The sequence below is a fragment of the Triticum aestivum genome, chromosome 7B (genome assembly GCF_018294505.1).
Source record: "Triticum aestivum cultivar Chinese Spring chromosome 7B, IWGSC CS RefSeq v2.1, whole genome shotgun sequence".
Lineage (NCBI taxonomy): Eukaryota > Viridiplantae > Streptophyta > Magnoliopsida > Poales > Poaceae > Triticum > Triticum aestivum.
Window position 1 is genome coordinate 462,930,662 of NC_057813.1, and position 27,508 is coordinate 462,958,169.

The following is a 27,508-nucleotide window of genomic DNA, read 5'->3' on the forward strand; positions in this document are numbered from 1 at the left end:
GCATCTGGTTCGAGACTGTTGGCAAGTGGTTGGCCCTGGCACTAGCAGCACAGTTTAGGGTGGACAGGTCAGCTCAGAGGGGGTGCTATTGCGATTGCTGATTGAGGCCTTATGCTATACTGGTATAGTATTTTACTGCCTGTCTCTGGTTGTGAAGCTGATGAAGGAAAGGGCATCTCGGGTTGCAAAACAGAGCAATGTTCCATTGCCCGATTTGCTTGGAAGAAGGGAATGCAGATTAATATGAGAATCCCATCAAAAGCAGCGGCGTTTACGGACCAAGAGATCCGAAATTGCAAATTAAAGATTACAATTCGAGCAAGAAACTTTCCCGACAGATCGCTGCAAACAAACAAACAAAAAACGCAGGCAAGGAAAGGAAGGAGTGAGGCCTTCCAGTGCAATATTCCATTCCCCACGAGGCCATGGGCTGCTTGCTTGCTGTGCTGAGCTAGGCAAAAGCGCTCCCGACGACAAGTGTCCCCTTCCTCCCTCCCATGATTAAGCAGCACCAGCAAAACCCTGAGGTCCAGCGCAGCATATACCCCCCCATTGTACTACCGCCAGCGCCAGCCTCCTACCGCCAAGATAAATGGAGAAAGAAAAAAAAAACATAGAATAGGAAGGCACGCCAAAACCCCACCAATGTGTTGCCCGCGTCGGGCCAGTCCCGTCCGGCCAAATGGCGAATCTCCTCTCCTCGCGACGGCCGCCTCCAGGTCGGACGCTGGCTTTGCTTTGGACAGCCCACAATTACCCACCTCGCTCGTCCAAAGCATCCAACCTCCTGCTCCTCCTCCTCCTCCTCCTCCTCCTCCTTGTAGTTGCAGACTTGCAGTGGCCCGCCCAGCTAGCCAGGACCAGGACTACTCCAGTATATAAACATCCCACCACAACCCATCACACCAAAGCGCAAGGTGTGGTGGTGCTACTGCTCGCCCGCATCCCAAATTCCAATTGCGTCCACTCGGAGTCGGAAACAACAACCGGACAGACCACACGCCACCGCCAAGCCATTCTTGCGGCGCTGCAAGAATGGGCGTCGGGGAGTGGACGCGCGGGCCGGCGATCGGCAGGGGCTCCTCTGCCACGGTGTCGATCGCCGTCGACCGCCGGACGGGCGGCGTGATCGCGGTCAAGTCCGTGGGCGCCGACCGGGCCGCCGAGCTCCGGCGCGAGCAGGGCATCCTCCGCGGCCTCACCTCGCCGTACGTCGTGCGCTGCCTGGAGGCCGAGGTCTCCGCGTCCGTGGACGGCGGCCTTGACATGCTCATGGAGTACGCGCCCGGCGGGTCGTTGGCCGACGAGATCAGGCGGTGCGGTGGCCGGTGCGCCGAGGCCCTCGTCCGGTCGCGCGCGCGGGACATCCTGCTCGGGCTGGCCCACGTGCACGCCGCCGGCGTCGCGCACTGCGACGTCAAGGGCCGCAACGTGCTCATCGGCTCCGACGGCCGCGCCCTGATCGCCGACTTCGGCTGCGCGCGCCGGACGGGCATTGCCGGCGAGGAGCGGCAGCGGCCGACGGGCGGCACGCCGATGTTCATGGCGCCCGAGGCCGCGCGGGGCGAGGAGCAGGGCCCGGCCGCGGACATATGGGCGGTCGGATGCACCGTCATCGAGATGGCCACCGGCGCCGCCCCCTGGCAGCGGTTCGCTAGCCCCGTCGCGACGCTGCACCACGTGGCGTTCTCGGGCGAGGCGCCGGAGTTCCCCGCGTGCCTGTCGGACCAGGGCAAGGACTTCCTGGCGAGGTGTCTGCAGCAGGACCCCAGGGAGCGGTGGACGGCAGAGCAGCTGCTGGAGCACGAATTCGTGGCCGCCGGCGGCACCGCCTCGTCGTCCAATTCCGTGCCAGGAGTCAGCGAGAAGGCCACGTTCGTTTCCCCGAAGAGCGTCCTCGACCAGGCCCTGTGGGACGACGACGACACGACGGCGGACACCACCGATCCTACGGACAGGGTGCGCGCGCTGGCCGCGGGCGCTCCGGCCGTGCCTGACTGGACCTGGGACGCGAGCTGGATCACGGTCCATGCCGGCCCCAGCGGCGGCGCCGATGAAGAGCCCGCAATGCCGTCAGAGCCGGAGGCGAGCACGGACACCGACAGCGACGATTCACCCGTGGGCGACGGCGGCTCCGCCGGGCGTGCGGCCGCGGCGGAGGTGGGGGCATCGAGCAGCCACCAGGCCTCGCATGCCAATAGCGATCGTTACGATGGCACGGGCAGCTGTAATGTCGAGCGCAGTGATGATGGTAATCACGTGGTTAGCGACGATTGTAGTACCGTTCCAATCACAAGCAATGGATTCTTTTCCGATACTACGTCCTGTTTTGCTTGTCCCAGTCGCAGCCAAGCTGGCCGGACCGGCCCGTTTACAGTACTACTGTACCACATTTCTTCCCCCCGCTGTTGTTCTTCCTGTCATTTGTTTCTCGCCTCGCCATTATTAGCAGGAGTGAGTGGTACTCGAAGTCCAACTTAACACAGCTAGCGCGAATGCCAGCCCGGGTGATCACCACTTGGCATGGCACACATGGTGGGGTGAGAAAGGAATGCGCATCGATCGGGCGGTTTTCTTCTGGCCGGTCATGTATCACGCGTGACTGGCGATTGGTTAGTGGTGGTTACGCCTCGCGGCGCGGTACGGCCGGCGAGGTTGGTTAGTTATGAGGCGGCGACGTCGGGTGTGAGTGGCATCGCCGGGCCCGTCGGGCGCGCGGGGATGGTTTCGGTTTGTTCGACGTGGCCGCCGCTCGCTCGCGAGCTAGCTCCGTCGGGTGGATGCGGTCCACCCCTCCACCAATTGGCAGCCCCTGACAGGGACGCTTGTAGTATGAGCACGCAGAGTACCTACCTCGCCGCATGCACGTTTGGCACGCGCGCCTGGCACCGCCGTCGGTCTCGCTTTCCGCTTCCGCCATGCGGTGCGCGAGCAGGCAGAGCAACGCACAGCAGAGTATGGATTTTGTGTCGTTTTTTTTCTTTCTTGCGAAATGGATTTTGTGTCTCGTTGACGTCGAGGCGAGCGCTGTCCACCCGTCCTCCGACTTGTGGTGATGGCGCGGTGTTTCTGCCGCGAGGTAACATGCGAACCACCACCAATTTAGGATCTGCGTGTGTGGCACTGCGACCACCATACCATGGGAGCACAGCACATCGGACCTGTACGTTTACGGTAAGCAGTAATAGTGACGCTGTGAGAGTGACGAAAGATGCATGTGGACCAGCGTCTCCTGTGCGCGTCTGCAGGACGGCGGAGAAGGGCGGGCACATTCTGCGCTTTACGGCGAGATTTTTTGTGTTGGGCAGGCCTGACGACGCCCGAGAGGACGAGATTTTTCCGAGTCGGTGGGCGCCCCCGCCCTCCCCGCGCGCCCGATTGCTGCTTGGGTTGCTTCACGCGCGACGTTGTTCCGGGTATGAAAAGTAGCCAGCTTCTGACGACGTAGCACTGTACTACATTGATGCGAAACGCAGCTAATAATTTGCCGTCTTCTCTTCCCGAATGTGCTAAAAAAAAATCGGAGCATTATGTCAGCGGACACATGCTTGATTTGGGTGCAAAGTAGAAATTGACTTCGTTCGGTCCCGCTGCGGCCGCGGCCGCGGCCAGGGTCGATGCATGCTCCAGCGACAAGCACAGTTACATGCATCTCGATTTCGTGCATCCCACATTGATTCGTACGCACACTGGCGGCGCAGCAGTATTTGACAACGGCCTGCTCGCTCGGTTAAAGGAATCACCGTCAGTTCAGCGGATCCAGGAAGCGTAGGGTTTTAGCTGGTTGTGTGTTTCGGGCTAAAGGAGTCGATCGTATGAATTAATTTGGCGGGTTAAAAATGGTAAGGAAAGAAAACGATCTTGTGACATGACATGCTCTGCCTGAGCCTTGAGCGGAGCAGAGACACAAAGGTACAGGCTAGCTAGATCCTGGCGACATGTAGCTGTAGCGAGCAGCTGAAGCGCGCACCCTTGTCGCCTGCGCAAGCAAAAGCCGAAAGCGGCTGGAAATCACCATGCCAGGCAGGTTTTGCCTTGAAGCTTTTCCGCCGGGCATTGCCTCCTACGCAAGGATGGCATTTACTCACACACACAACACACATGTGTGCTTCAAGCAAGCAAACCTGCTGCCTGCCTCCCTAGCTTAGCCAGTGATTACGCTTATCATGCATGTATGCAATTACCATCGATGGATCGGCATCGGCATCGGCCTCGGCCACACACGGGAACATGAACCTATCTTACATTTTACGAGTTGATCGGATCTGGACGTGGTGCTAGTTATACCGCTCGGGTGTGTGCTCAGCTGTGTTCCGTTTCTTACTTATCCTTCACGGGATGAGTGGTCCTTTGCCTACGGAGATCCAGTGCTACATGCAGCAAAGGAGAGGGCTAGGTACCTAGTAGAGCTAGCTTGGCACATGGAGCATATGAATTGGCGGCCAATTGGGAGGATAATTCTATTCTTTTGCCACTTGTGTTGATCGTCCTTTTACCTTTCGGTGACGGTGGGCAGACCATTCTTAAATCTCCATGCCGCTAGGAGCAGCTAGAATCCACCGCCATAACCAAATTCCCGATGCGATACCATATTTTTTTTGAAAGATAATACCGTATGTTTCTGCATCGGTGTATGTATGTATGTATGTATCGTCTGTGCTTATCTGCACTTCTCCTCGTCCGGAACGACAAAATTAAACATTGTCAACGCAAGCATCGGAATTTTACATTGGTCGGAGACAAGGATTGTCGAATGATCAACAAGGTACCCATGGGAACACCGGTAACATCGAACGAAGCCCACACACACACACATATCCAAAGCTAATGGGGTTGGTTAGAACCCTGACAATTTTCGGTCGATGACACTGATGCCGCACTTCAGCGAGCACGGTACCGCAACAGCTTACGGACCGACAGCTTGGAAGACCTTATAAACTATGCGAGACATCATCGCTGATGGCTAAGCTCCTTCACGTTTTCCAGATCCAGCGATCGCGATCACATGTCCGCAGGCCTCTGCATCGCGGAAGAGTATAATCTTGTACCGCTAGACGCTGCTGCTACTGACTAACCAACATTTGCTGCTCCACCTGCGCGCACATGGCGGATGGAATGGAATATACCGCTGCCGTCAGGCTGGCTCCGCCTCCGGATCCCTTTTGGCGATCGATCCATCGAAGAATGGAAGATGCCGCGCAGCGCAGCGCAGACACGGGAAGCTACGTACTGCTCTGCTTTGTGTAGTGCCACTACTACAGAGATATGGCCTCACTCCTCCCTACGCTGGCGATCTTTTTCGCCAATAAAGTACGGCGACAGGCGTATGATTAATCCGATCCGGGTTCGTACTCATGGAGATTTCAAACCGTTAATTAATATAATCGCCTACTACAAAATGTAGTACTGAATCATACGATCAACGAGGCTGCCCATTAAATATTTATGTATAGGCTGCTGCCCTTGGTACATCGAATGCAACTTGGGACTAACAAATGATTTAGGTCGCCAGTTGATGCACCGTTTTGTCATATGGCTGCCTTTTCGCCTTCTTTTACTTTAAATCTTGCACAAATTTGAGGCCGGTGTGTTGTGGCTGTGGGGCGTTATGAAATGCTGTCGGTTGCACGAATTTCGCATGTGCTTTCTTTTTGTTGCTTAACAAAGGATTTCCAATAGCTATTTTATTGCAAAATACTGGATGCATAAAGTTGCTGGCGTTGGAAAATTCGGAGGTCTGATCTCGTATTGTTAGCCGGACTCTTTGGCAATTAAGGAAGGAGTTGCATTCGACGTACTCATCATTTTTTTTCGAAAAGGGGAGTCACCCCGGCCTGAGCGATGCATACAACCCTCTTATTAAAACAAATAAATATGTTCCGGTCTTAAAAGTCTCGAACTGAAAAAAAGCTCACACAGAACCAAAATGGCTAGAACAACAAATTAGCCAGAAAAGGGACGCCACAACCGGCTGGCTAAAAACAGATAGGTAAACTAATTGCCTATCATATTACATGACCACCATCCAAACCGGTTGAAGATATCCCGAGCTACCATCTCCCAACGGATAAATCCAGTAACCAAATGCTCCCTGGTGTCCATCGGAGTGAGTAGCGACCACGAACGGATCAATGCAGTGGCCCGGAAGATAACCTGCAAAAATTGAATGCATGATGTTCTGTTAAAAACCAAATCATTTCTGCAATTCCAAATAGACCACAGCAACGCGCACACTCCGACACAAATTTGTCTCGCTAGGTCAGGCTCAATCCCATTAAGCCACACCCCAAATAACGCGATTACAATAGGAGGTGGCGTAATATTGAAAGCAATGTGGACTGTCTGCCAAAGAACTTTGGCTAGCGGGCAATCAAGAAAAAGGTGCTTAATTGTCTCATCCCGATCACAGAAGCTACACCTAGTAGATCCTGTCTAATTACGCTTAGTCAGGTTGTCCTTGGTTAATATAACTTGTTTATGAACCAACCACATAAACACTTTTATTTTTAAAGGTACTTTGACAGCCCAAACATGCTTAGAGGTAGGAATGAGGCTTGAGTTAATGACATCAATATACATTGATTTAACTGTGAATACTCCAGACCTAGTAAGCTACCAGCGTAATTCATCGGGTTGTTGGGAAAGCTGAACCTTCATCAGTCTCCTAACGAGATGGAGCCATTCTTCCCAACGATTGCCCGCTAGGGACCGTCGAAATTGAATATTAAGGGGGGTAGATTGAAAGATCGTTGCAACAAACACCTCACGACGTTGCACAATCCGATATAACGACGGGTATTGAATGGCCAAGGGTGTTTCTCTGAGCCAAGTATCCTCCCAGAAATGTGTACTAGCACCGTTGCCAATAATAAACTTTGTCCTATTAAACAAGGATTGTTTGACTTTCATCAGACCTCTCCAGAAAGGCGAATCGGTCGGCCTGACTGTCACCTGGGACAAAGTTTTGGTTTGAAGGTACTTGCTATGAAGTATTTGCGCCCACGTGGCCTCGGTCTCATGGGCTAACTTCCACAGCCACTTACTAAGAAGGCATCTGTTCTTAACTTCGAGATTCTCGATACCGAGACCTCCTTGGTCTTTCGGTCTACAGATGACATCCCATTTAGCTAGCCGGTATTTTCTTTTTAATTCATCATCCTGCCAAAAGAAATGCGAGCGGTAAAAATCCAGTCGTTTCCTGACCCCGACTGGGACTTCGAAAAACGATAAGAGAAACATAGGCATATTCGTGAGTACCGAATTAATCAAAATCAATCGGCCTCCGTATGACATGAGCTTGCCCTTCCAGCAACTCAATTTATTTTCAAATCGGTCTTCGATGCATTTCCATTCTCTGTTCGTTAGCTTACAGTGGTGAATTGGTATACCTAGGTAAGAGAAAGGCAACACCCCCAATTCACACCCAAACAATTGCCTATAAGCTTCTTGGTCATCTTTGGCTCTACCAAAGCAAAACAACTCGCTCTTGTGAAAGTTAATTTTAAGCCCGGTCAATTGTTCGAAAAGGCATAACACCAGCTTCATATTTCTCGCCTTGGCCAAATCATGCTCCATAAAGATGATTGTATCATCAGCGTACTGAAGGATGGACATACCTCCATCAACAAGATGAGGTACCAAGCCACCTACTTGACCACTCTCCTTAGCCCTTCCTATCATAATTGCTAACATGTCAACCACAATGTTAAACAGGATAGGGGACATCGGATCTCCTAGTCTTAGGACTTTATGTGTCTGGAAGTAATGACCAATGTCATCATTCACCTTAATTCCAACACTTCCTTTTTGCGTAAACGATTCCACCTAGCGGCCCCAAGCTTCATCGAACCCGTTCATACGCAATGCCTGCTGGAGGAATGGCCATTTTACTTTGTCATACGCTTTCTCGAAATCCACCTTAAAAATAACACCGTCTAGTTTTTTTGAATGGATTTCATGGAGCGTTTCATGAAGGACAACCACCCCTTCAAGGATGTTTCTATCCGACATGAAAGCAGTTTGGGACTGCTGCACCACAGAATGCGCAATCTGTGTGAGCCTATTAGTCCCGACCTTGGTGAAAATTTTGAAACTAACATTGAGAAGGCAGATCGGCCTGAACTGCTCAATTCTCACAGCATTCGTTTTCTTAGGAAGCAACATAATTGTTCCAAAATTCAAGTGAAATAAATGAAGTTGTCCAGAGAACAAATCATTAAACATAGGTAACAGATCCCCCTTAATAATGTGCCAGCACTTTTTGTAGAACTCAGCCGGGAACCCATCCGGTCCGGGAGCCTTGTTGTTCTTCATCTGTGCAATAGCCTCAAACACCTCCTTCTCAGAGATCGGGGCAACCAAAATATCATTATCAGTAGCCAACAGTTGAGGCACATCCTCAACCCTGGACTCATCGAGGGACACACAACTATCCTCCGGAGGTCCAAATAACTTCTTGTAATATTCGGTGATATAAGTTTTTAGGTTGTCCTGTCCTACAATCGTTCCTTCATCTTGCTCAAGCTGAAAGATTCTCTTCTTTCTATGCTTACCATTAGCAATCAGGTGAAAGAACTGAGTATTTGCGTCCCCCTGGACGACTTTTTGGACCTTAGCCCGCAAGGCCCACTTCAATTCTTCTTCGCGGAGAAGTTCTTTCAACCTCTTCTGCGCCTTGATTTTCACCTGGTGTTCTGCTGGCTGCAACACCGTGGATTCAGCCTTTAAGTCAAGGGTCTGAATAAGAGAAAGGAGCCTTTCCTTTTCAATCTTGTACACTCCACTAAGATGCATAGCCCACTCCCGTAAGAAGCTTCTCAAATGCCTAATCTTATTCTGCCAACGCTCGACCAAAGTCTTCCCTCCCGCACCCTTAGCCCATTCCCGGGCAATCAGGTCCAAGAAACCTTCGCGTTCAAACCAGGCCATCTCGAAAGAAAAGGTATTTTTGTTTCCAACGTGGCTCGGCTCCCCTGAGTCGACGAACAATGGAGTATGATCGTGTTGGGGAACGTTGTAGAAAATAAAAAAATTCCTACGGTTTCACCAAGATCCATCTATGAGTTCATCTAAGCAACGAGTGATAGGAGTGCATCTACATACCCTTGTAGATCGCGAGTGGAAGCGTTCAAGAGAACGGGGATGATGGAGTCGTACTCGCCGTGATCCAAATCACCGATGACCAAGTGCCGAAAGGACAACACCTCCGCGTTCAACACACGTACGGAGCGGTTGACGTCTCCTCCTTCTTGATCCAGCAAGGGGAAAGGAGAGGTTGAGGAAGAAGGCTCCAGCAGCAGCACGACGGTGTGGTGGTGGTGGAGAGGCAGTACTCCGGCAGGGCTTCGCCAAGCTCTTAACGGAGGAGGAGAGGTGTTGGGGAGGGGAGGGGCTGCGCCTTGGATGTTGTGTGCAGCCCTCCCCTCGCTCCTCTATTTATAGGGGAAGGGGAAAGGGGGCCGGCCCCCTCTAGATGAGATCTAGAGGGGGGGCGGCGGCCAAGGGAGGGGGCTTGCCCCCCAAGCAAGGGGGGCGCCCCCACTAGGGTTCCCCCCCAACCCTAGGCGCATGGGCCCAAGGGGGGGGCGCCTAGCCCTCCAGGGGCTGGTTCCCTGCCCACTACGGCCCATGAGGCCCTCCGAGAGAGGTGGCCCCTCCCAGTGGACCCCCGGAACCCCTCCGGTGGCCCCGGGACAATACCGATATGCCCCCAAAACTTTCCGGTGACCGTATGACAACTTCCCATATATAAATCTTCACCTCCAGACCATTCCGGAACTCCTCGTGACGTCCAGGATCTCATCCGGGACTCCGAACAACATTCGGTAATCACATACAAGTCTTCCTAATAACCCTAGCGTCACCGAACCTTAAGTGTGTAGACCCTACGGGTTCGGGAGACAGGCAGACATGACCGAGACGGCTCTCCGGTCAATAACCAACAGCGGGATCTGGATACCCATGTTGGCTCCCACATGCTCCTCAATGATCTCATCGGATGAACCACGATGCCGAGGATTCAATCAACCCCGTATACAATTCCCTTTGTCAATCGGTATGTTACTTGCCCGGGACTTGATCGTCGGTATCCCAATACCTCGTTCAGTCTCGTTACCGGCAAGTCACTTTACTCGTACCATAATGCATGATCCCGTGACCAAACACTTGGTCACTTTGAGCTCATTATGATGATGCATTACCGAGTGGGCCCAGAGATACCTCTCCGTCATACAGAGTGACAAATCCCAGTCTCGATCCGTGTCAACCCAACAAACACTTTCGGAGATACCTGTAGTGCACCTTTATAGTCACCCAGTTACGTTGTGACGTTTGGTACACCCAAAGCACTCCTACGGTATCAGGGAGTTACACAATCTCATGGTCTAAGGAAAAGATACTTGACACTGTAAAAGCTCTAGCAAAACGAACTACACGATCTTGTGCTATGCTTAGGATTGGGTCTTGTCCATCACATCATTCTCCTAATGATGTGATCCCGTTATCAACGACATCTAATGTCCATAGTCAGGAAACCATGACTATCTGTTGATCAACGAGCTAGTCAACTAGAGGCTTACTAGGGACATATTATGGTCTATGTATTCACACGTGTATTATGATTTCCGGATAACACAGTTATAGCATGAATAATAGACAATTATCATGAACAAGGAAATATAATAATAATCCTTTTATTATTGCCTCTAGGGCATAATTCCAACAGTCTCCCACTTGCACTAGAGTCAATAATCTAGTTACATTGTGATGAATCGAACACCCATAGAGTTCTGGTGTTGATCATGTTTTGCTCGCGAAAGAGGTTTACTCAACGGATCTGCGACAGTCAGATCCGTATGTACTTTGCAAATATCTATGTCTCCATCTTGAACATTTTCACGGATGGAGTTGAAGCGACGCTTGATGTGCCTGGTCTTCTTGTGAAACCTGGGCTCCTTGGCAAGGGCAATAGCTCCAATGTTGTCACAGAAGAGTTTGATTGGCCCCGACGCATTGGGTATGACTCCTAGGTCGGTGATGAACTCCTTCACCCAAATTGCTTCATGCGCTGCCTCCGAGGCTGCCATCTACTCCGCTTCACATGTAGATCCCGCCACGACGCTCTTCTTGCAGCTGCACCAGCTTACTGCTCCACCATTCAACATATACACGTATCCGGTTTGTGACTTAGAGTCATCCAGATCTGTGTCGAAGCTAGCGTCGACGTAACCCTTTACGACGAGCTCTTCGTCACCTCCATAAACGAGAAACATGTCCTTTGTCCTTTTCAGGTACTTCAGGATATTCTTGACCGCTGTCTAGTGTTCCTTGCCGGGATTACTTTGGTACCTTCCTACCAAACTTACGGCAAGGTTTACATCAGGTCTGGTACACAGCATGGCATACATAATAGATCCTATGGCTGAAGCATAGGGGATGACACTCATCTCTTCTTTATCTTTTGTTGTGGTCGGGCATTGAGCTGAGCTCAATCTCACACCTTGCAATACACGCAAGAACCCTTTCTTGGACTGATCCATTTTGAACTTCTTCAAAATCTTATCAAGGTATGTGCTTTGGGAAAGACCTATGAGGCGTCTCGATCTATCCCTATAGATTTTGATGCCTAATATGTAAGCAACTTCTCCAAGGTCCTTCACTGAAAAACACTTATTCAAGTAGGCCTTAATGTTGTCCAAAAGTTCTATATCATTTCCCATCAAGAGTATGTCATCTACATATAATATGAGAAATGCTACAGAGCTCCCACTCACTTTCTTGTAAACGCAGGCTTCTCCATAAGTCTGCATAAACCCAAACGCTTTGATCATCTGATCAAAGCGAATGTTCCAACTCCGAGATGCTTGCACCAGCCGATAAATGGATCGCTGGAGCTTGCATACTTTGTTAGCATTCTTAGGATCGACAAAACCTTCTGGCTGCATCATATACAGTTCTTCCTTAAGATGTCCGTTAAGGAATGCCGTTTTGACGTCCATCTGCCATATCTCATAATCATAGTATGCGGCAATTGCTAACATTATTCGGACGGACTTCAGCTTCGCTACGGGAGAGAATGTCTCATCATAGTCAACCCCTTGAACTTGTCGATAACCCTTAGCGACAAGTCGAGCTTTATAGATGGTAACATTACCATCCGCGCCCGTCTTCTTCTTAAAGATCCATTTGTTTTCTATCGCTCGCCGATCATCGAGCAAGTCTGTCAAAGTCCATACTTTGTTTTCATACATTGATTCTATCTCGGATTGCATGGCTTCAAGCCATTTGTTGGAATCTGGGCCCGCCATCGCTTCTTCATAGTTCGAAGGTTCACCATTGTCTAACAACATGATTTCAAGACAGGGTTGCCGTACCACTCTGGTGCGGAATGTGTCCTCGTGGACCTACGAAGTTCAGTAGCAACTTGATCCGAAGTACCTTGATCATCATCATTAATTTCCTCTCCAGTCGGTGTAGGCACCACAGGAACATTTTCCTGAGCTGTACTACTTTCCGGTTCAAGAGGTAGTACTTCATCGAGTTCTACTTTCCTCCCACTTACTTCTTTCGAGAGAAACTCTTTTTTCAGAAAGGATCCGTTCTTGGCAACAAAGATCTTGCCCTCGGATCTTAAGTAGAAGGTATACCCAATGGTTTCCTTAGGGTATCCTATGAAGACACATTTTTCCGAGTTGGGTTCGAGCTTTTCAGGTTGAAGTTTCTTGACATAAGCATCGCATCCCCAAACTTTTAGAAACAACAGCTTAGGTTTCTTCCCAAACCATAATTCATACGGTGTCATCTCAACGGATTTAGACGGTGCCCTATTTAAAGTGAATGTAGCTGTCTCTAGAGCGTATCCCCAAAATGATAGCGGTAAATTGGTAAGAGACATCATAGACCGCACCATATCCAATAGAGTGCGATTACGACGTTCGGACACACCATTACGCTGAGGTGTTCCAGGCGGCGTGAGTTGTGAAACGATTCCACATTTCCTTAAGTGCGTACCAAATTCGTGACTTAAATATTCTCCTCCACGATCTGATCGTAGGAACTTTATCTTTCGGTCACGTTGATTCCCTACCTCATTCTGAAATTCCTTGAAATTTTCAAAGGTCTCAGACTTGTGTTTCATTAAGTAGACATACCCATATCTACTCAAGTCATCAGTGAGAGTGAGAACATAATGATATCCTCCGCGAGCCTCAACGCTCATTGGACCACACACATCAGTATGTATGATTTCCAACAAGTTGGTTGCTCGCTCCATTGTTCCGGAGAACGGAGTCTTGGTCATCTTGCCCATGAGGCATGGCTCGCATGTGTCAAACGATTCATAATCTAGAGACTCTAAAAGTCCATCAGCATGGAGCTTCTTCATGCGCTTGACACCAATGTGACCAAGGCGGCAGTGCCACAAGTATGTGGGACTATCGTTATCAACTTTACATCTTTTGGTATTCACACTATGAATATGTGTAACATTACGCTCGAGATTCATTAAGAATAAACCATTAACCATCGGGGCATGACCATAAAACATATCTCTCATATAAATAGAACAACCATTATTCTTGGATTTAAATGAGTAGCCATCTCGTATCAAACGAGATCCAGATACAATGTTCATGCTCAAACTTGGCACTAAATAACAATTATTGAGGTTTAAAACTAATCCAGTAGGTAAATGTAGAGGTAGCGTGCCGACGGCGATCACATCGACCTTGGAACCATTGCCGACGCGCATCGTCACCTCGTCCTTTGCCAGTCTCCGCTTATTCTGCAGCTCCTGCTGTGAGTTACAAATGTGAGCAACGGCACCGGTATCAAATACCCAGGAGTTACTATGAGTACTGGTAAGGTACACATCAGTTACATGTATATCACATATACCTTTAGTGTTGCCGACCTTCTTGTCTGCTAAGTATTTGGGGCAGTTCCGCTTCCAGTGACCCTTCCCTTTGCAATAAAAGCACTCAGTCTCAGGCTTGGGTCCATTCTTTGACTTCTTCTCGGCAACTGGCTTACCGAGCGCGGCAACATCCTTGCCGTCCTTCTTGAAGTTCTTCTTACCCTTGCCCTTCTTGAACTTGGTGGTTTTATTGACCATCAACACTTGATGTTCTTTCTTGATTTCTACCTCTGCTGACTTCAGCATTGAAAATACTTCAGGAATAGTTTTCACCATCCCCTGCATATTGTAGTTCATCACAAAGCTCTTGTAGCTCGGTGGGAGCGACTGAAGGATTCTGTCAATGACCGCCTCGTCCGGGAGGTTAATGTCCAGCTGGGACAGGCGGTTGTGCAACCCAGACATTTTGAGTATGTGCTCACTGACAGAACTATTTTCCTCCATCTTACAACTGTAGAACTTGTCGGAGACTTCATATCTCTCGACCCGGGCATGAGCTTGGAAAACCATTTTCAGCTCCTCGAACATCTCATATGCTCCGTGTTGCTCAAAACGCTTTTGGAGCCCCGGTTCTAAGCTGTAAAGCATGCCGCACTGAACGAGGGAGTAATCATCAGCACGTGACTGCCAAGAGTTCATAACGTCTTGGTTCTCTGGGATGGGTGCTTCACCTAGCGGTCCTTCTAGGACATATGCTTTCTTGGCAGCTATGAGGATGATCCTCAGGTTCCGAACCCAGTCCGTGTTGGAGAACGTTGCAGAAAACAAAAAAAATTCCTACGTTTTCACCAAGATCCATCTATGAGTTCATCTAGCAACGAGTGATTAGATGCATCTACGTACCTTGTAGATCGCGAGCGTAAGCGTTCAAAGAATGGGGATGATGTAGTCGAACACGACGTGATCCAAATCACCGGAGATCCTAGCATCGAACGGACGGCACCTCCGCGTTCAACACACGTACGGAACAGCCACGTCTCCTCCTTCTTGATCCAGCAAGGGGAGAGGAGAGGTTGAGGGAGATGGCACCAGCAGCAGCACGACGGCGTGGTGTTGATGGAGCTGCAGTACTTCGGCAGGGCTTCGCTAAGCGCTATGGAGGAGGAGGAGGTGTTGGAGAGGGAGAAGGAGGCAACCAAAGGCCAAGGTATGAAGTCCCTCCTTTCCCCCACTATATATAGGAGGGCCAAGGGGGGTGGCCGGCCCTAGGAGATCCAATCTCCTAGGGGGGGCGGCGGCCAAGGGGGTTTCCCTCCCCCCCAAGGCACCTAGGAGGTGCCTTCCCCTCCTAGGACTCTTCCTCCCTCTTAACCCTAGGCGCATGGGCCCCTTGGGGCTGGTGCCCTTGGCCCATGTAGGCCAAGGCGCACCCCCTACAGCCCATGTGGCCCCCCGGGACAGGTGGCCCCACCCGGTGGACCCCCGGGACCCTTCCGGTGGTCCCGGTACAATACCGATAACCCCGAAACTTGTCCCGATGCCCGAAACAGGACTTCCCATATATAAATCTTTACCTCTGAACCATTCCGGAACTCCTCGTGACATCCGGGATCTCATCCGGGACTCCGAACAACATTCGGGTTACTGCATATACATATCCCTACAACCCTAGCGTCACCGAACCTTAAGTGTGTAGACCCTACGGGTTCGAGAGACATGTAGACATGACCGAGATCGCTCTCCGGTCAATAACCAACAGCGGGATATGGATACCCATGTTGGCTCCCACATGCTCCACGATGATCTCATCAGATGAACCACGATGTTGAGGATTTAATCAACCCCGTATGCAATTCCCTTTGTCAATCGATATGTTACTTGCCCGAGATTCGATCGTCGGTATCCCAATACCTCGTTCAATCTCGTTACCGGCAAGTCACTTTACTCGTACCGTAATGCATGATCCCGTGACCAGACACTTGGTCACTTTGAGCTCATTATGATGATGCATTACCGAGTGGGCCTAGTGATACCTCTCCGTCATACGGAGTGACAAATCCCAGTCTCGATCCGTGTCAACCCAACAGACACTTTCGGAGATACCTGTAGTGCACCTTTATAGTCACCAAGTTACGTTGTGACGTTTGATACACCCAAAGCACTCCTACGGTATCTGGGAGTTACACGATCTCATGGTCAAAGGAAAAGATACTTGACATTAGAAAAGCTCTAGCAAACGAACTACACGATCTCACGCTATGCTTAGGATTGGGTCTTGTCCATCACATCATTATCCTAATGATGTGATCCCGTTATCAATGACATCCAATGTCCATAGCCAGGAAACCATGACTATCTATTGATCAATGAGCTAGTCAACTAGAGGCTTACTAGGGACATGTTGGTGTCTGTTATTCACACATGTATTACGATTTCCGGATAATACAATTATAGCATGAATAAAGACAATTATCATGAACAAAGAAATATAATAATAATGCTTTTATTATTGCCTCTAGGGCATATTTCCAACAGTCTCCCACTTGCACTAGAGTCAATAATCTAGTTACATTGTGATGAATCGAACACCCATGGAATTCTGGTGTTGATCATGTTTTGCTCTAGGGAGAGGTTTAGTCAACGGATCCGCTATATTCAGGTCCGTATGTACTTTACAAATCTCTATGTCTCCATCTTGAACATTTTCATGAATGGAGTTGAAGCGACGCTTGATGTGCCTTGTCTTCTTGTGAAACCTGGGCTCCTTGGCAAGTGCAATAGCTCCAGTGTTGTCACAGAAGAGCTTGATCGGCCCCGACGCATTGGGTATGACTCCTAGGTCGGTGATGAACTCCTTCACCCAAATTGCTTCATGTGCTGCCTCCGAGGCTGCCATGTACTCCGCTTCACATGTAGATCCCGCCACGACGCTCTGCTTGCAACTGCACCAGCTTACTGCCCCACCATTCAAAATATACACGTATCCGGTCTGTGACTTAGAGTCATCCAGATCTGTGTCGAAGCTAGCGTCGACGTAACCCTTTACGATGAGCTCTTCGTCACCTCCATAAACGAGAAACATTTCCTTAGTCCTTTTCAGGTACTTCAGGATATTCTTGACTGCTGTCCAGTGTTCCTTGCCAGGATTACTTTGGTACCTTCCTACCAAACTAACGGCAAGGTTTACATCAGGTCTGGTACACAGCATGGCATACATAATAGAACCTATGGCTGAGGCATAGGGGATGACACTCATCTCTTCTATATCTTCTGCCATGGTCGGACATTGAGCTGAGCTCAATTTCACACCTTGCAAAACAGGCAAGAACCCTTTCTTGGACTGATCCATTTTGAACTTCTTCAAAATCTTATCAAGGTATGTGCTTTGTGAAAGACCTATGAGGCGTCTCGATCTATCCCTATAGATCTTGATGCCTAATATATAAGCAGCTTCTCCAAGGTCCTTCATTGAAAAACTCTTATTCAAATAGGCCTTAATGCTGTCCAAAAGTTCTATATCATTTCCCATCAAAAGTATGTCATCTACATATAGTATGAGAAATGCTATAGAGCTCCCACTCACTTTCTTGTAAACACAGACTTCTCCATAAGTCTGTGTGAACCCAAACGCTTTGATCATCTCATCAAAACGAATGTTCCAACTCCGAGATGCTTGCACCAGCCCATAAATCGAGCGTTAGAGCTTGCACACCTTGTCAGCATTCTTAGGATCGACAAAACCTTCCGGCTGCATCATATACAATTCTTCCTTAAGGAAACCATTAAGGAATGCCGTTTTGACGTCCATTTGCCAAATTTCATAATCATAAAATGCGGCAATTGCTAACATGATTCGGACGGACTTCAGCTTCACTACCGGTGAGAAAGTCTCATCTTAGTCAACCCCTTGAACTTGTCGATAACCCTTAGCGACAAGCCGAGCTTTATAGATGGTCACATTACCATCCGCGTCTGTCTTCTTCTTAAAGATCCATTTATTTTCTATGGCTCGCCGTTCAACGGGCAAGTCAGTCAAAGTCCACACTTCGTTTTCATACATGGATCCTATCTCGGATTTCATGGCTTCTAGCCATTTGTCGGAATCCGGGCCCGCCATCGCTTATTCATAGTTCAAAGGTTCACTGTTGTCTAACAACATGATTTCCAAGACAGGGTTGCCATACCACTCTGGTGTGGAACGTGTCCTTGTGGACCTTTGAATTTCAGTAGGAGCTTGATCAGAAGTATCTTGATCATTATCATTAACTTCCTCTCTAGCCGGTGAAGGCACCTCAGGAACATTTTCTTGAGTTGCGCCATTTTCCGGTTCAAGAGGTAATACTTCATCAAGCTCTACTTTCCTCCCACTTACTTCTTTCGAGAGAAACTCTTTCTCCAGAAAGGACCCATTCTTGGCAACAAAGATCTTGCCTTCGGATCTGAGGTAGAAGATATACCCAATAGTTTCTTTAGGGTATCCTATGAAGATGCATTTTTCCGATTTGGGTTCGAGCTTTTCAGGTTGAAGTTTCCTGACATAAGCATCGCATCCCCAAACTTTTAGAAATGACAGTTTAGGTTTCTTCCCAAACCATAATTCATACGGTGTCGTCTCAATGGATTTCGACGGTGCCCTATTTAAAGTGAATGCGGCAGTCTCTAAAGCATAGCCCCAAAAAGATAATGGTAAATCGGCAAGAGACATCATAGATCGCACCATATCTAATAGAGTGCGATTACGATGTTCGGACACACCATTACGCTGAGGTGTTCCAGGCGGCATGAGTTGTGAAACTATTCCACATTTTCTTAAGTGTGTACCAAACTCGTGACTCAAGTATTCTCCTCCACGATCTGATCGTAGAAACTTGATTTTCCTGTCACGTTGATTCTCAACTTCACTCTGAAATTCCTTGAACTTTTCAAAGGTCTCAGACTTGTGTTTCATTAAGTAGACATACCCATATCTACTCAAGTCATCAGTGAGGGTGAGAACATAACAATAGCCACCGCGAGCCTCAACACTCATTGGACCGCACACATCAGTATGTATGATTTCCAATAAGTTGGTTGCTCGCTCCATTGTTCCTGAGAATGGAGTCTTGGTCATTTTACCCATGAGGCATGGTTCGCACGTGTCAAATGATTCATAATCAAGAGACTCTAAAAGTCCATCAGCATGGAGCTTATTCATGCGTTTGACACCTATGTGACCAAGGCGGCAGTGCCACAAGTATGTGGGACTATCACTATCAATCTTACATCTTTTGGTACTTACACTATGAATATGTGTAGCATTACGCTTGAGATTCACAAAGAATAAACCATTCACCATCGGAGCATGACCATAAAACATATCTCTCATATAAATAGAACAACCATTATTCTCGGATTTAAATGAGTAGCCATCTCGAATTAAACGAGATCCTGATACAATGTTCATGCTCAAACTTGGCACTAAATAACAATTATTGAGGTTCATAACTAATCCCGTAGGTAAATGTAGAGGTAGCGTGACGACGGCGATCACATCGACCTTGGAACCATTCCTGACGCGCATCGTCACCTCGTCCTTCGCCAGTCTCCGTTTATTCCGCAGCTCCTGCTGTGTGTTACAAATATGAGCAACGGCACCGGTATCAAATACCCAGGAGTCACTACGATTACTGGTAAGGTACACATCAATTACATGTATATCAAATATACCTTTGGTTTTGCCGGCCTTCTTGTCCGCTAAGTATTTGGGGCAGTTCCGCTTCCAGTGACCACTTTCCTTGCAATAAAAGCACTCAGTCTCGGGCTTGGGTCCATTCTTTGGCTTCTTCCCGGCAGCTTGCTTGCTGGGCGCGGCAACTACCTTGCCGTCCTTCTTGAAGTTCTTTTTACCCTTGCCCTTCTTGAACTTAGTGGTTTTATTGACCATCAACACTTGATGTTCCTTCTTGACTTCTACCTCTGCTGATTTCAGCATAGCAAATACTTCAGGAATGGTCTTTTCCATCCCCTGCATATTGAAGTTCATCACAAAGCTCTTGTAGCTCGGTGGAAGCGACTGGAGGATTCTGTCAATGACTGCATCATCCGGGAGATTAACTCCCAGCTGAGTCAGGCGGTTATGTAACCCAGACATAGTGAGTATGTGCTCACTGACAGAACTATTTTCCTCCATCTTACAGCTGAAGAATTTGTCGGAGACTTCATATCTCTCGACCCGGGTATGAGCTTGAAAAACCATTTTCAGCTCTTCGAACATCTCATATGCTCCATGTCTCTCAAAACGTTTTTGGAGCCCCGGCTCTAGGCTGTAAAGCATGCCGCACTGAACGAGGGAGTAGTCATCGGTACGTGCCTGCCAAGCGTACATAACATCTTGTTCTGCAGGGAGAACAGGTGCCTCACCTAGCGGTGCTTGTAGGACATAATCTTTCTTGGCAGCTATGAGGATGATCCTCAGGTTCTGGACCCAGTCCGTATAGTTGCTACCATCGTCTTTCAGCTTGGTTTTCTCTAGGAACGCGTTGAAGTTGAGGACTACGTTGGCCATTTGATCTACAAGACATATTGTAAAATATTTAGACTAAGTTCATGATAATTAAGTTCATCTAATCAAATTATAATGAACTCCCACTCAGATTTGACACCCCTTTGGTCATCTAAGTGTTACACGATCCGAGTCGACTAGGCCGTGTCCGATCATCACGTGAGACGGACTAGTCATCGTCGGTGAACATTCTCATGTTGATCGTATCTTCCATACGACTCGTGTTCGACCTTTCGGTCTCCGTGTTTCGAGGCCATGTCTGTACATGCTAGGCTCGTCAAGTTAACCCTAAGTGTTTTCGCTGTGTAAAACTGTCTTACACCCGTTGTATGTGAACGTAAGAATCCATCACACCCGATCATCATGTGGTGCTTAGAAGCGACGAACTGTAGCAACGGTGCACAGTTAGGGGAGAACACTTCTTGAAATTTTTGTAAGGGATCATCTTATTTACTACCGTCGTCCTAAGTAAACAAGATGCATAAAACATAATAAACATCACATGCAATTATATAAAGTAGTGACATGATATGGCCAATATCATATAGCTCCTTTGATCTTCATCTTCGGGGCTCCATGATCATCTTGTCACCGGCATGACACCATGATCTCCATCATCGTGTCTTCATGAAGTTGTCACGCCAACGACTACTTCTACTTCTATGACTAACGCGTTTAGTAATAAAGTAAAGTAGTTTACATGGCGTTCTTCAATGACACGCAGGTCATACAAAAAATAAAGACAACTCCTATGGCTCCTGCCGGTTGTCATACTCATCGACATGCAAGTCATGATTCCTATTACAATAGCATGAACATCTCATACATTACATATAGATCATTCATCATTCATCACAACTTTGGCCATATCATATCACAAAGCACTTGCTGCAAAAACAAGTTAGACGTCCTCTAATTGTTGTTGCAAGTTTTACGTGGCTGAAGTAGGGTTCTAGCAAGAACGTTTTCTTACCTATGTGAAAACCACAATGTGATTTGTCAACTTCTATTTACCCTTCATAAGGACCCTTTTCATCGAATCCGCTTCAACTAGAGTAGGAGAGACAGACACCCGCCAGCCACCTTATGCAACTAGTGCATGTTAGTCGGTGGAACCGGTCTCACGTAAGCGTACGTGTAAGGTTGGTCCGGGCCGCTTCATCCCACAATACCGCTGAAGCAAGATAAGACTAGTAGCGGCAAGAAAGTTGACAAATCTACGCCCACAACAAATTGTGTTCTACTTGTGCAAGAAGAACTACGCATAGACCTAGCTCATGATGCCACTGTTGGAGAACGTTGCAGAAAACAAAAAAAATTCCTACGGTTTCACCAAGATCCATCTATGAGTTCACCTAGCAACGAGTGATTAGATGCATCTACGTACCTTGTAGATCGCGAGCGGAAGCGTTCAAAGAACGGGGATGATGTAGTCGAACACGACGTGATCCAAATCACCGGAGATCCTAGCACCGAACGGACGGCACCTCCGCGTTCAACACACATACGGAACAGCCACGTCTCCTCCTTCTTGATCCAGCAAGGGGAGAGGAGAGGTTGAGGGAGATGGCACCAGCAGCAGCACGACGGCGTGGTGTTGATGGAGCTGTAGTACTCCGGCAGGGCTTCGCTAAGCGCTATGGAGGAGGAGGAGGTGTTGGAGAGGGAGAAGGAGGCAACCAAAGGCCAAGGTATGAAGTCCCTCCTTTCCCCCACTATATATAGGAGGGCCAAGGGGGGTGGCCGGCCCTAGGAGATCCAATCTCCTAGGGGGGGCGGCGGCCAAGGGGGTTTCCCTCCCCCCCAAGGCACCTAGGAGGTGCCTTCCCCTCCTAGGACTCTTCCTCCCTCTTAACCCTAGGCGCATGGGCCCCTTGGGGCTGGTGCCCTTGGCCCATGTAGGCCAAGGCGCACCCCCTACAGCCCATGTGCCCCCCCGGGACAGGTGGCCCCACCCGGTGGACCCCCGGGACCCTTCCGGTGGTCCCGGTACAATACCGATAACCCCGAAACTTGTCCCGATGCCCGAAACAGGACTTCCCATATATAAATCTTTACCTCCGGACCATTCCGGAACTCCTCGTGACGTCCGGGATCTCTTCCGGGACTCCGAACAACATTCGGGTTACTGCATATACATATCCCTACAACCCTAGCGTCACCGAACCTTAAGTGTGTAGACCCTACGGGTTCGAGAGACATGTAGACATGACCGAGATCGCTCTCCGGTCAATAACCAACAGCGGGATATGGATACCCATGTTGGCTCCCACATGCTCCACGATGATCTCATCGGATGAACCACGATGTCGAGGATTTAATCAACCCCGTATGCAATTCCCTTTGTCAATCGATATGTTACTTGCCCGAGATTCGATCGTCGGTATCCCAATACCTCGTTCAATCTCGTTACCGGCAAGTCACTTTACTCGTAACGTAATGCATGATCCCGTGACCAGACACTTGGTCACTTTAAGCTCATTATGATGATGCATTACCGAGTGGGCCCAGTGATACCTCTCCGTCATACAGAGTGACAAATCCCAGTCTCGATCCGTGTCAACCCAACAGACACTTTCGGAGATACCTGTAGTGCACCTTTATAGTCACCCAGTTACGTTGTGACATTTGATACACCCAAAGCACTCCTACGGTATCCGGGAGTTACATGATCTCATGGTCAAAGGAAAAGATACTTGACATTAGAAAAGCTCTAGGAAATGAACTACACGATCTCACGCTATGCTTAGGATTGGGTCTTGTCCATCACATCATTATCCTAATGATGTGATCCCGTTATCAATGACATCCAATGTCCATAGCCAGGAAACCATGACTATCTATTGATCAACGAGCTAGTCAACTAGAGGCTTACTAGGGACATGTTGGTGTCTGTTATTCACACATGTATTACGATTTCCGGATAATACAATTATAGCATGAATAAAGACAATTATCATGAACAAAGAAATATAATAATAATGCTTTTATTATTGCCTCTAGGGCATATTTCCAACAGTCCGTATAGTTGCTGCCATCATCTTTCAGCTTGGTTTTCTCTAGGAACGCGTTGAAGTTCATGTTGACATGAGCGTTGGCTATTTGATCTACAAGACATATTTGCAAAGGTTTTAGACTAAGTTCATGATAATTAAGTTCATCTAATCAAATTATTTTAATGAACTCCCACTCAGATTAGACATCCCTCTAGTCATCTAAGTGTTACACGATTCGAGTCGACTAGGCTATGTCCGATCATCACGTGAGACGGACTAGTCGTCATCGGTGAACATCTCCATGTTGATCATATCTTCCATACGACTCATGTTCGACCTTTCGGTCTCTGTGTTCCGAGGCCATGTCTGTAAATGCTAGGCTCGTCAAGTTAACTCTAAGTGTTTTTGCATGTGTAAAACTGTCTTACACCCATTGTATGTGAACGTAAGAATCTATCACACCCGATCATCACATGGTGCTTCGAAACGACGAACTTTAGCAACGGCGCACAGTTAGGGGAGAACACTTTTCTTGAAATTGTTATAAGGGATCATCTTATTAATTACCGTCGTTCTAAGTAAACAAGATGCATAAACATAATAAACATCACATGCAATTATATAGTAGTGACATGATATGGCCAATATCATATAGCTCCTTTGATCTCCATCTTCGGGGCTCCATGATCATCTTCGTCACTGGCATGACACCATGATCTCCATCATCATGATCTCCATTATCGTGTCTCCATGAAGTTGCTCGCCAACTATTACTTCTACTACTATGGCTAACGGTTTAGCAATAAAGTAAAGTAATTACATGGCGTTAATCATTGACACGCAGGTCATACAATAATTAAGACAACTCCTATGGCTCCTGCCGGTTGTCATACTCATCGACATGCAAGTCGTGATTCCTATTACAAGAACATGATCTCATACATCACAATATATCATTCATCATTCATCACAACTTTTGGCCATATCACATCACAAGGCAATTGCTGCAAAAACAAGTTAGACGTCCTCTAATTGTTGTTGCATCTTTTACGTGGCTGCAATAGGGTTCTAGCAAGAACGTTTTCTTACCTACGAAAAAGCCACAATGTGATTTGTCAACTTCTATTTACCCTTCATAAGGACCCTTTTTATCGAATCCGCTCCAACTAAAGTGGGAGAGACAGACACCTGCTAGCCACCTTATGCAACTAGTGCATGTCAGTCGGTGGAACCTGTCTCACGTAAGCGTACGTGTAAGGTCAGCCCGGGCCGCTTCATCCCACAATACCGCTTAAGCAAAATAAGACTAGTGGAGGCAAGAAAGTTGACAACATCTACGCCCACAACAAATTTGTGTTCTACTCGTGCAATAGAGAACTACGCATAAACCTAGCTCTGATACCACTGTTGGGGAACGTTGCAGAAAATAAAAAATTTCCTACAATTTCACCAAGATCCATCTATGAGTTCATCTAAGCAATGAGTGATAGGAGTGCATCTACATACCCTTGTAGATCGCGAGCGGAAGCGTTCAAGACAACGGGGATGATGGAGTCGTACTCGCCGTGATCCAAATCACCGATGACCAAGTGCCGAACGGACAGCACCTCCGCGTTCAACACACGTACGGAGCGGATGACGTCTCCTCCTTCTTGATCTAGCAAGGGGAGAGGAGAGCTTGAGGAAGAAGGCTCCAACAGCAGCACGACGGTGTGGTGATGGTGGAGAGGCAGTACTCCGACAGGGCTTCGCCAAGCTGTTAACGGAGGAGGAGAGGTGTTGGGGAGGGGAGGGGCTGCGCCTTGGATGTTGTGTGCAGCCCTCCCCTCGCCCCTCTATTTATAGGGGAAGGGGAAAGGGGGCCGGCCCCCTCTAGATGAGATCTAGAGGGGGGCGACGGCCAAGGGAGGGGGCTTGCCCCCCAAGCAAGGGGGGCGCCCCCACTAGGGTTTCCCCCCAACCCTAGGCGCATGGTCCCAAGGGGGGGGGCATCCCTCCAGGGGTTGGTTCCCTGCCCACTACGGCCCATGAGGCCCTCCGAGAGAGGTGGCCCCTCCCGGTGGACCCCCGGAACCCCTCCGGTGGCCCCTATACAATACCGATATGCCCCCGAAACTTTCCGGTGACCGTATGACAACTTCCCATATATAAATCTTCACCTCTGTACCATTCCGGAACTCCTCGTGACGTCCGGGATCTCATCCGGGACTCCGAACAACATTCGGTAATCATATACAAGTCTTCCTAATAATCCTAGCGTCACCGAACCTTAAGTGTGTAGACCCTACGGGTTCGGGAGACAGGCAGACATGACCGAGATGGCTCTCCGGTCAATAACCAACAGCGGGATCAGGATACCCATGTTGGCTCCCACATGCTCCTCGATGATCTTATCGGATGAACCACGATGTCGAGGATTCAATCAACCCCGTATACAATTCCCTTTGTCAATCGGTACGTTACTTGCCCGGGACTCGATCGTCGGTATCCCAATACCTCGTTCAGTCTCGTTACCGGCAAGTCACTTTACTCGTACCGTAATGCATGATCCCGTGACCAAACACTTGGTCACTTTGAGCTCATTATGATGATGCATTACCGAGTGGGCCCAGAGATACCTCTCCGTCATACGGAGTGACAAATCCCAGTCTCGATCCGTGTCAACCCAACAAACACTTTCGGAGATACCTGTAGTGCACCTTTATAGTCACCCAGTTACGTTGTGATGTTTGGTACACCCAAAGCACTCCTACGGTATCCGGGAGTTACACGATCTCATGGTCTAAGGAAAAGATACTTGACATTGTAAAAGCTCTAGCAAAACGAACTACACCATCTTGTGCTATGCTTAGGATTGGGTCTTGTCCATCACATCATTCTCCTAATGATGTGATCCCGTTATCAACGACATCTAATGTCCATAGTCAGGAAACCATGACTATCTGTTGATCAATGAGCTAGTCAACTAGAGGCTTACTAGGGACATATTATGGTCTATGTATTCACACGTGTATTACGATTTCCGGATAACACAGTTATAGCATGAATAATAGACAATTATCATGAACAAGGAAATATAATAATAATCCTTTTATTATTGCCTCTACGGCATAATTCCAACAGATCGGAAATTCCACGCGAGAGGGCTTGTACCGTTACAAGAGGGTACTTCTGTTCCCACTCAACGCTCGCGAGAACTCGATCAAGCTTCTCATATGTCGGATTTGGCATAGCATTAGCGCAGGTGAACTTTCTACCAGAAAGCTCGATCTCCCTCAGATCCAAACTTTCAATAATAGTATTGAACATAAACGACCACCTGCCGTCAAAGTTATCATTATTATTCTCCTCTCTCCTCCTAATGATACTGAAGTCACCTCCAACTAAAATTGGAAGCTGCTCAGACCCACATATTCGAACGAGGTCCGCCAAAAACTCCGGTTTAAGCTCGGGCTGTGCAGCACCGTATACCGCCACCAAAGCCCAGTTAAAACCATCGGCTTTAGACCTGACTCGAAACTTAACCGCGAAGTCACCCATCACTACACTTCGGACTTCCAATGAATCGCATCTCACACCAAGTAAGATCCCACCCGATCTTCCTCCCGGAGGAAGGCAATGCCAGTCGAACTCAACACCTCCGACCAGAGAGGCAAGAAACTGAGGCGCAAAGTTTTCACGACCAGTTTCCGAAAGAGCAACAAAGTCTAACCGATGCTCCAACGATGCCTCAGCAAGGAACCTTCTTTTAGCCAAGTCCTTCAGACCTCTACTATTCCAAAAGATTCCTTTCATATTTCATCATGAAATTTGTTGGCAGTCCGAATCCTAGCACTCCTACGAACCGCAGAGTCGGGGTAAATCTTCCGTTTCCACTTGCGCCTAGGTTTACTAGGTTCTTCCACCTGGTCCTCTTAATCGGGCTCAGAAGCACAAGCAACTGTATGGTTGAGGGGAACATCATCCTCCTCACACTCATGGTCAGATGGTGCTAGATCCGCACACATATTATCAAGCACTCGGACCCCCAATGCATCAATCTCATTATCATTCATGGGTTTCACCGTAGCCAGATTACGAATAGTCTCTAATGCTCGTTCTGCCTCCAAATCTAGAAGA

General features: G+C 48.4%; 1 protein-coding gene across 1 annotated transcript; it reads left to right on the plus strand.

Moving 5' to 3' along the window:
* The first annotated feature begins 482 nt into the window (after window positions 1-482).
* On the plus strand, window positions 483-2,678 carry LOC123159458 (mitogen-activated protein kinase kinase kinase 18-like). Its single transcript, XM_044577298.1, has one exon. The coding sequence runs from the start codon at window positions 1,036-1,038 to the stop codon at window positions 2,479-2,481; it is 1,446 nt and encodes a 481-aa protein (XP_044433233.1). The 5' UTR covers window positions 483-1,035; the 3' UTR covers window positions 2,482-2,678.
* Window positions 2,679-27,508: the final 24,830 nt, after the last annotated feature.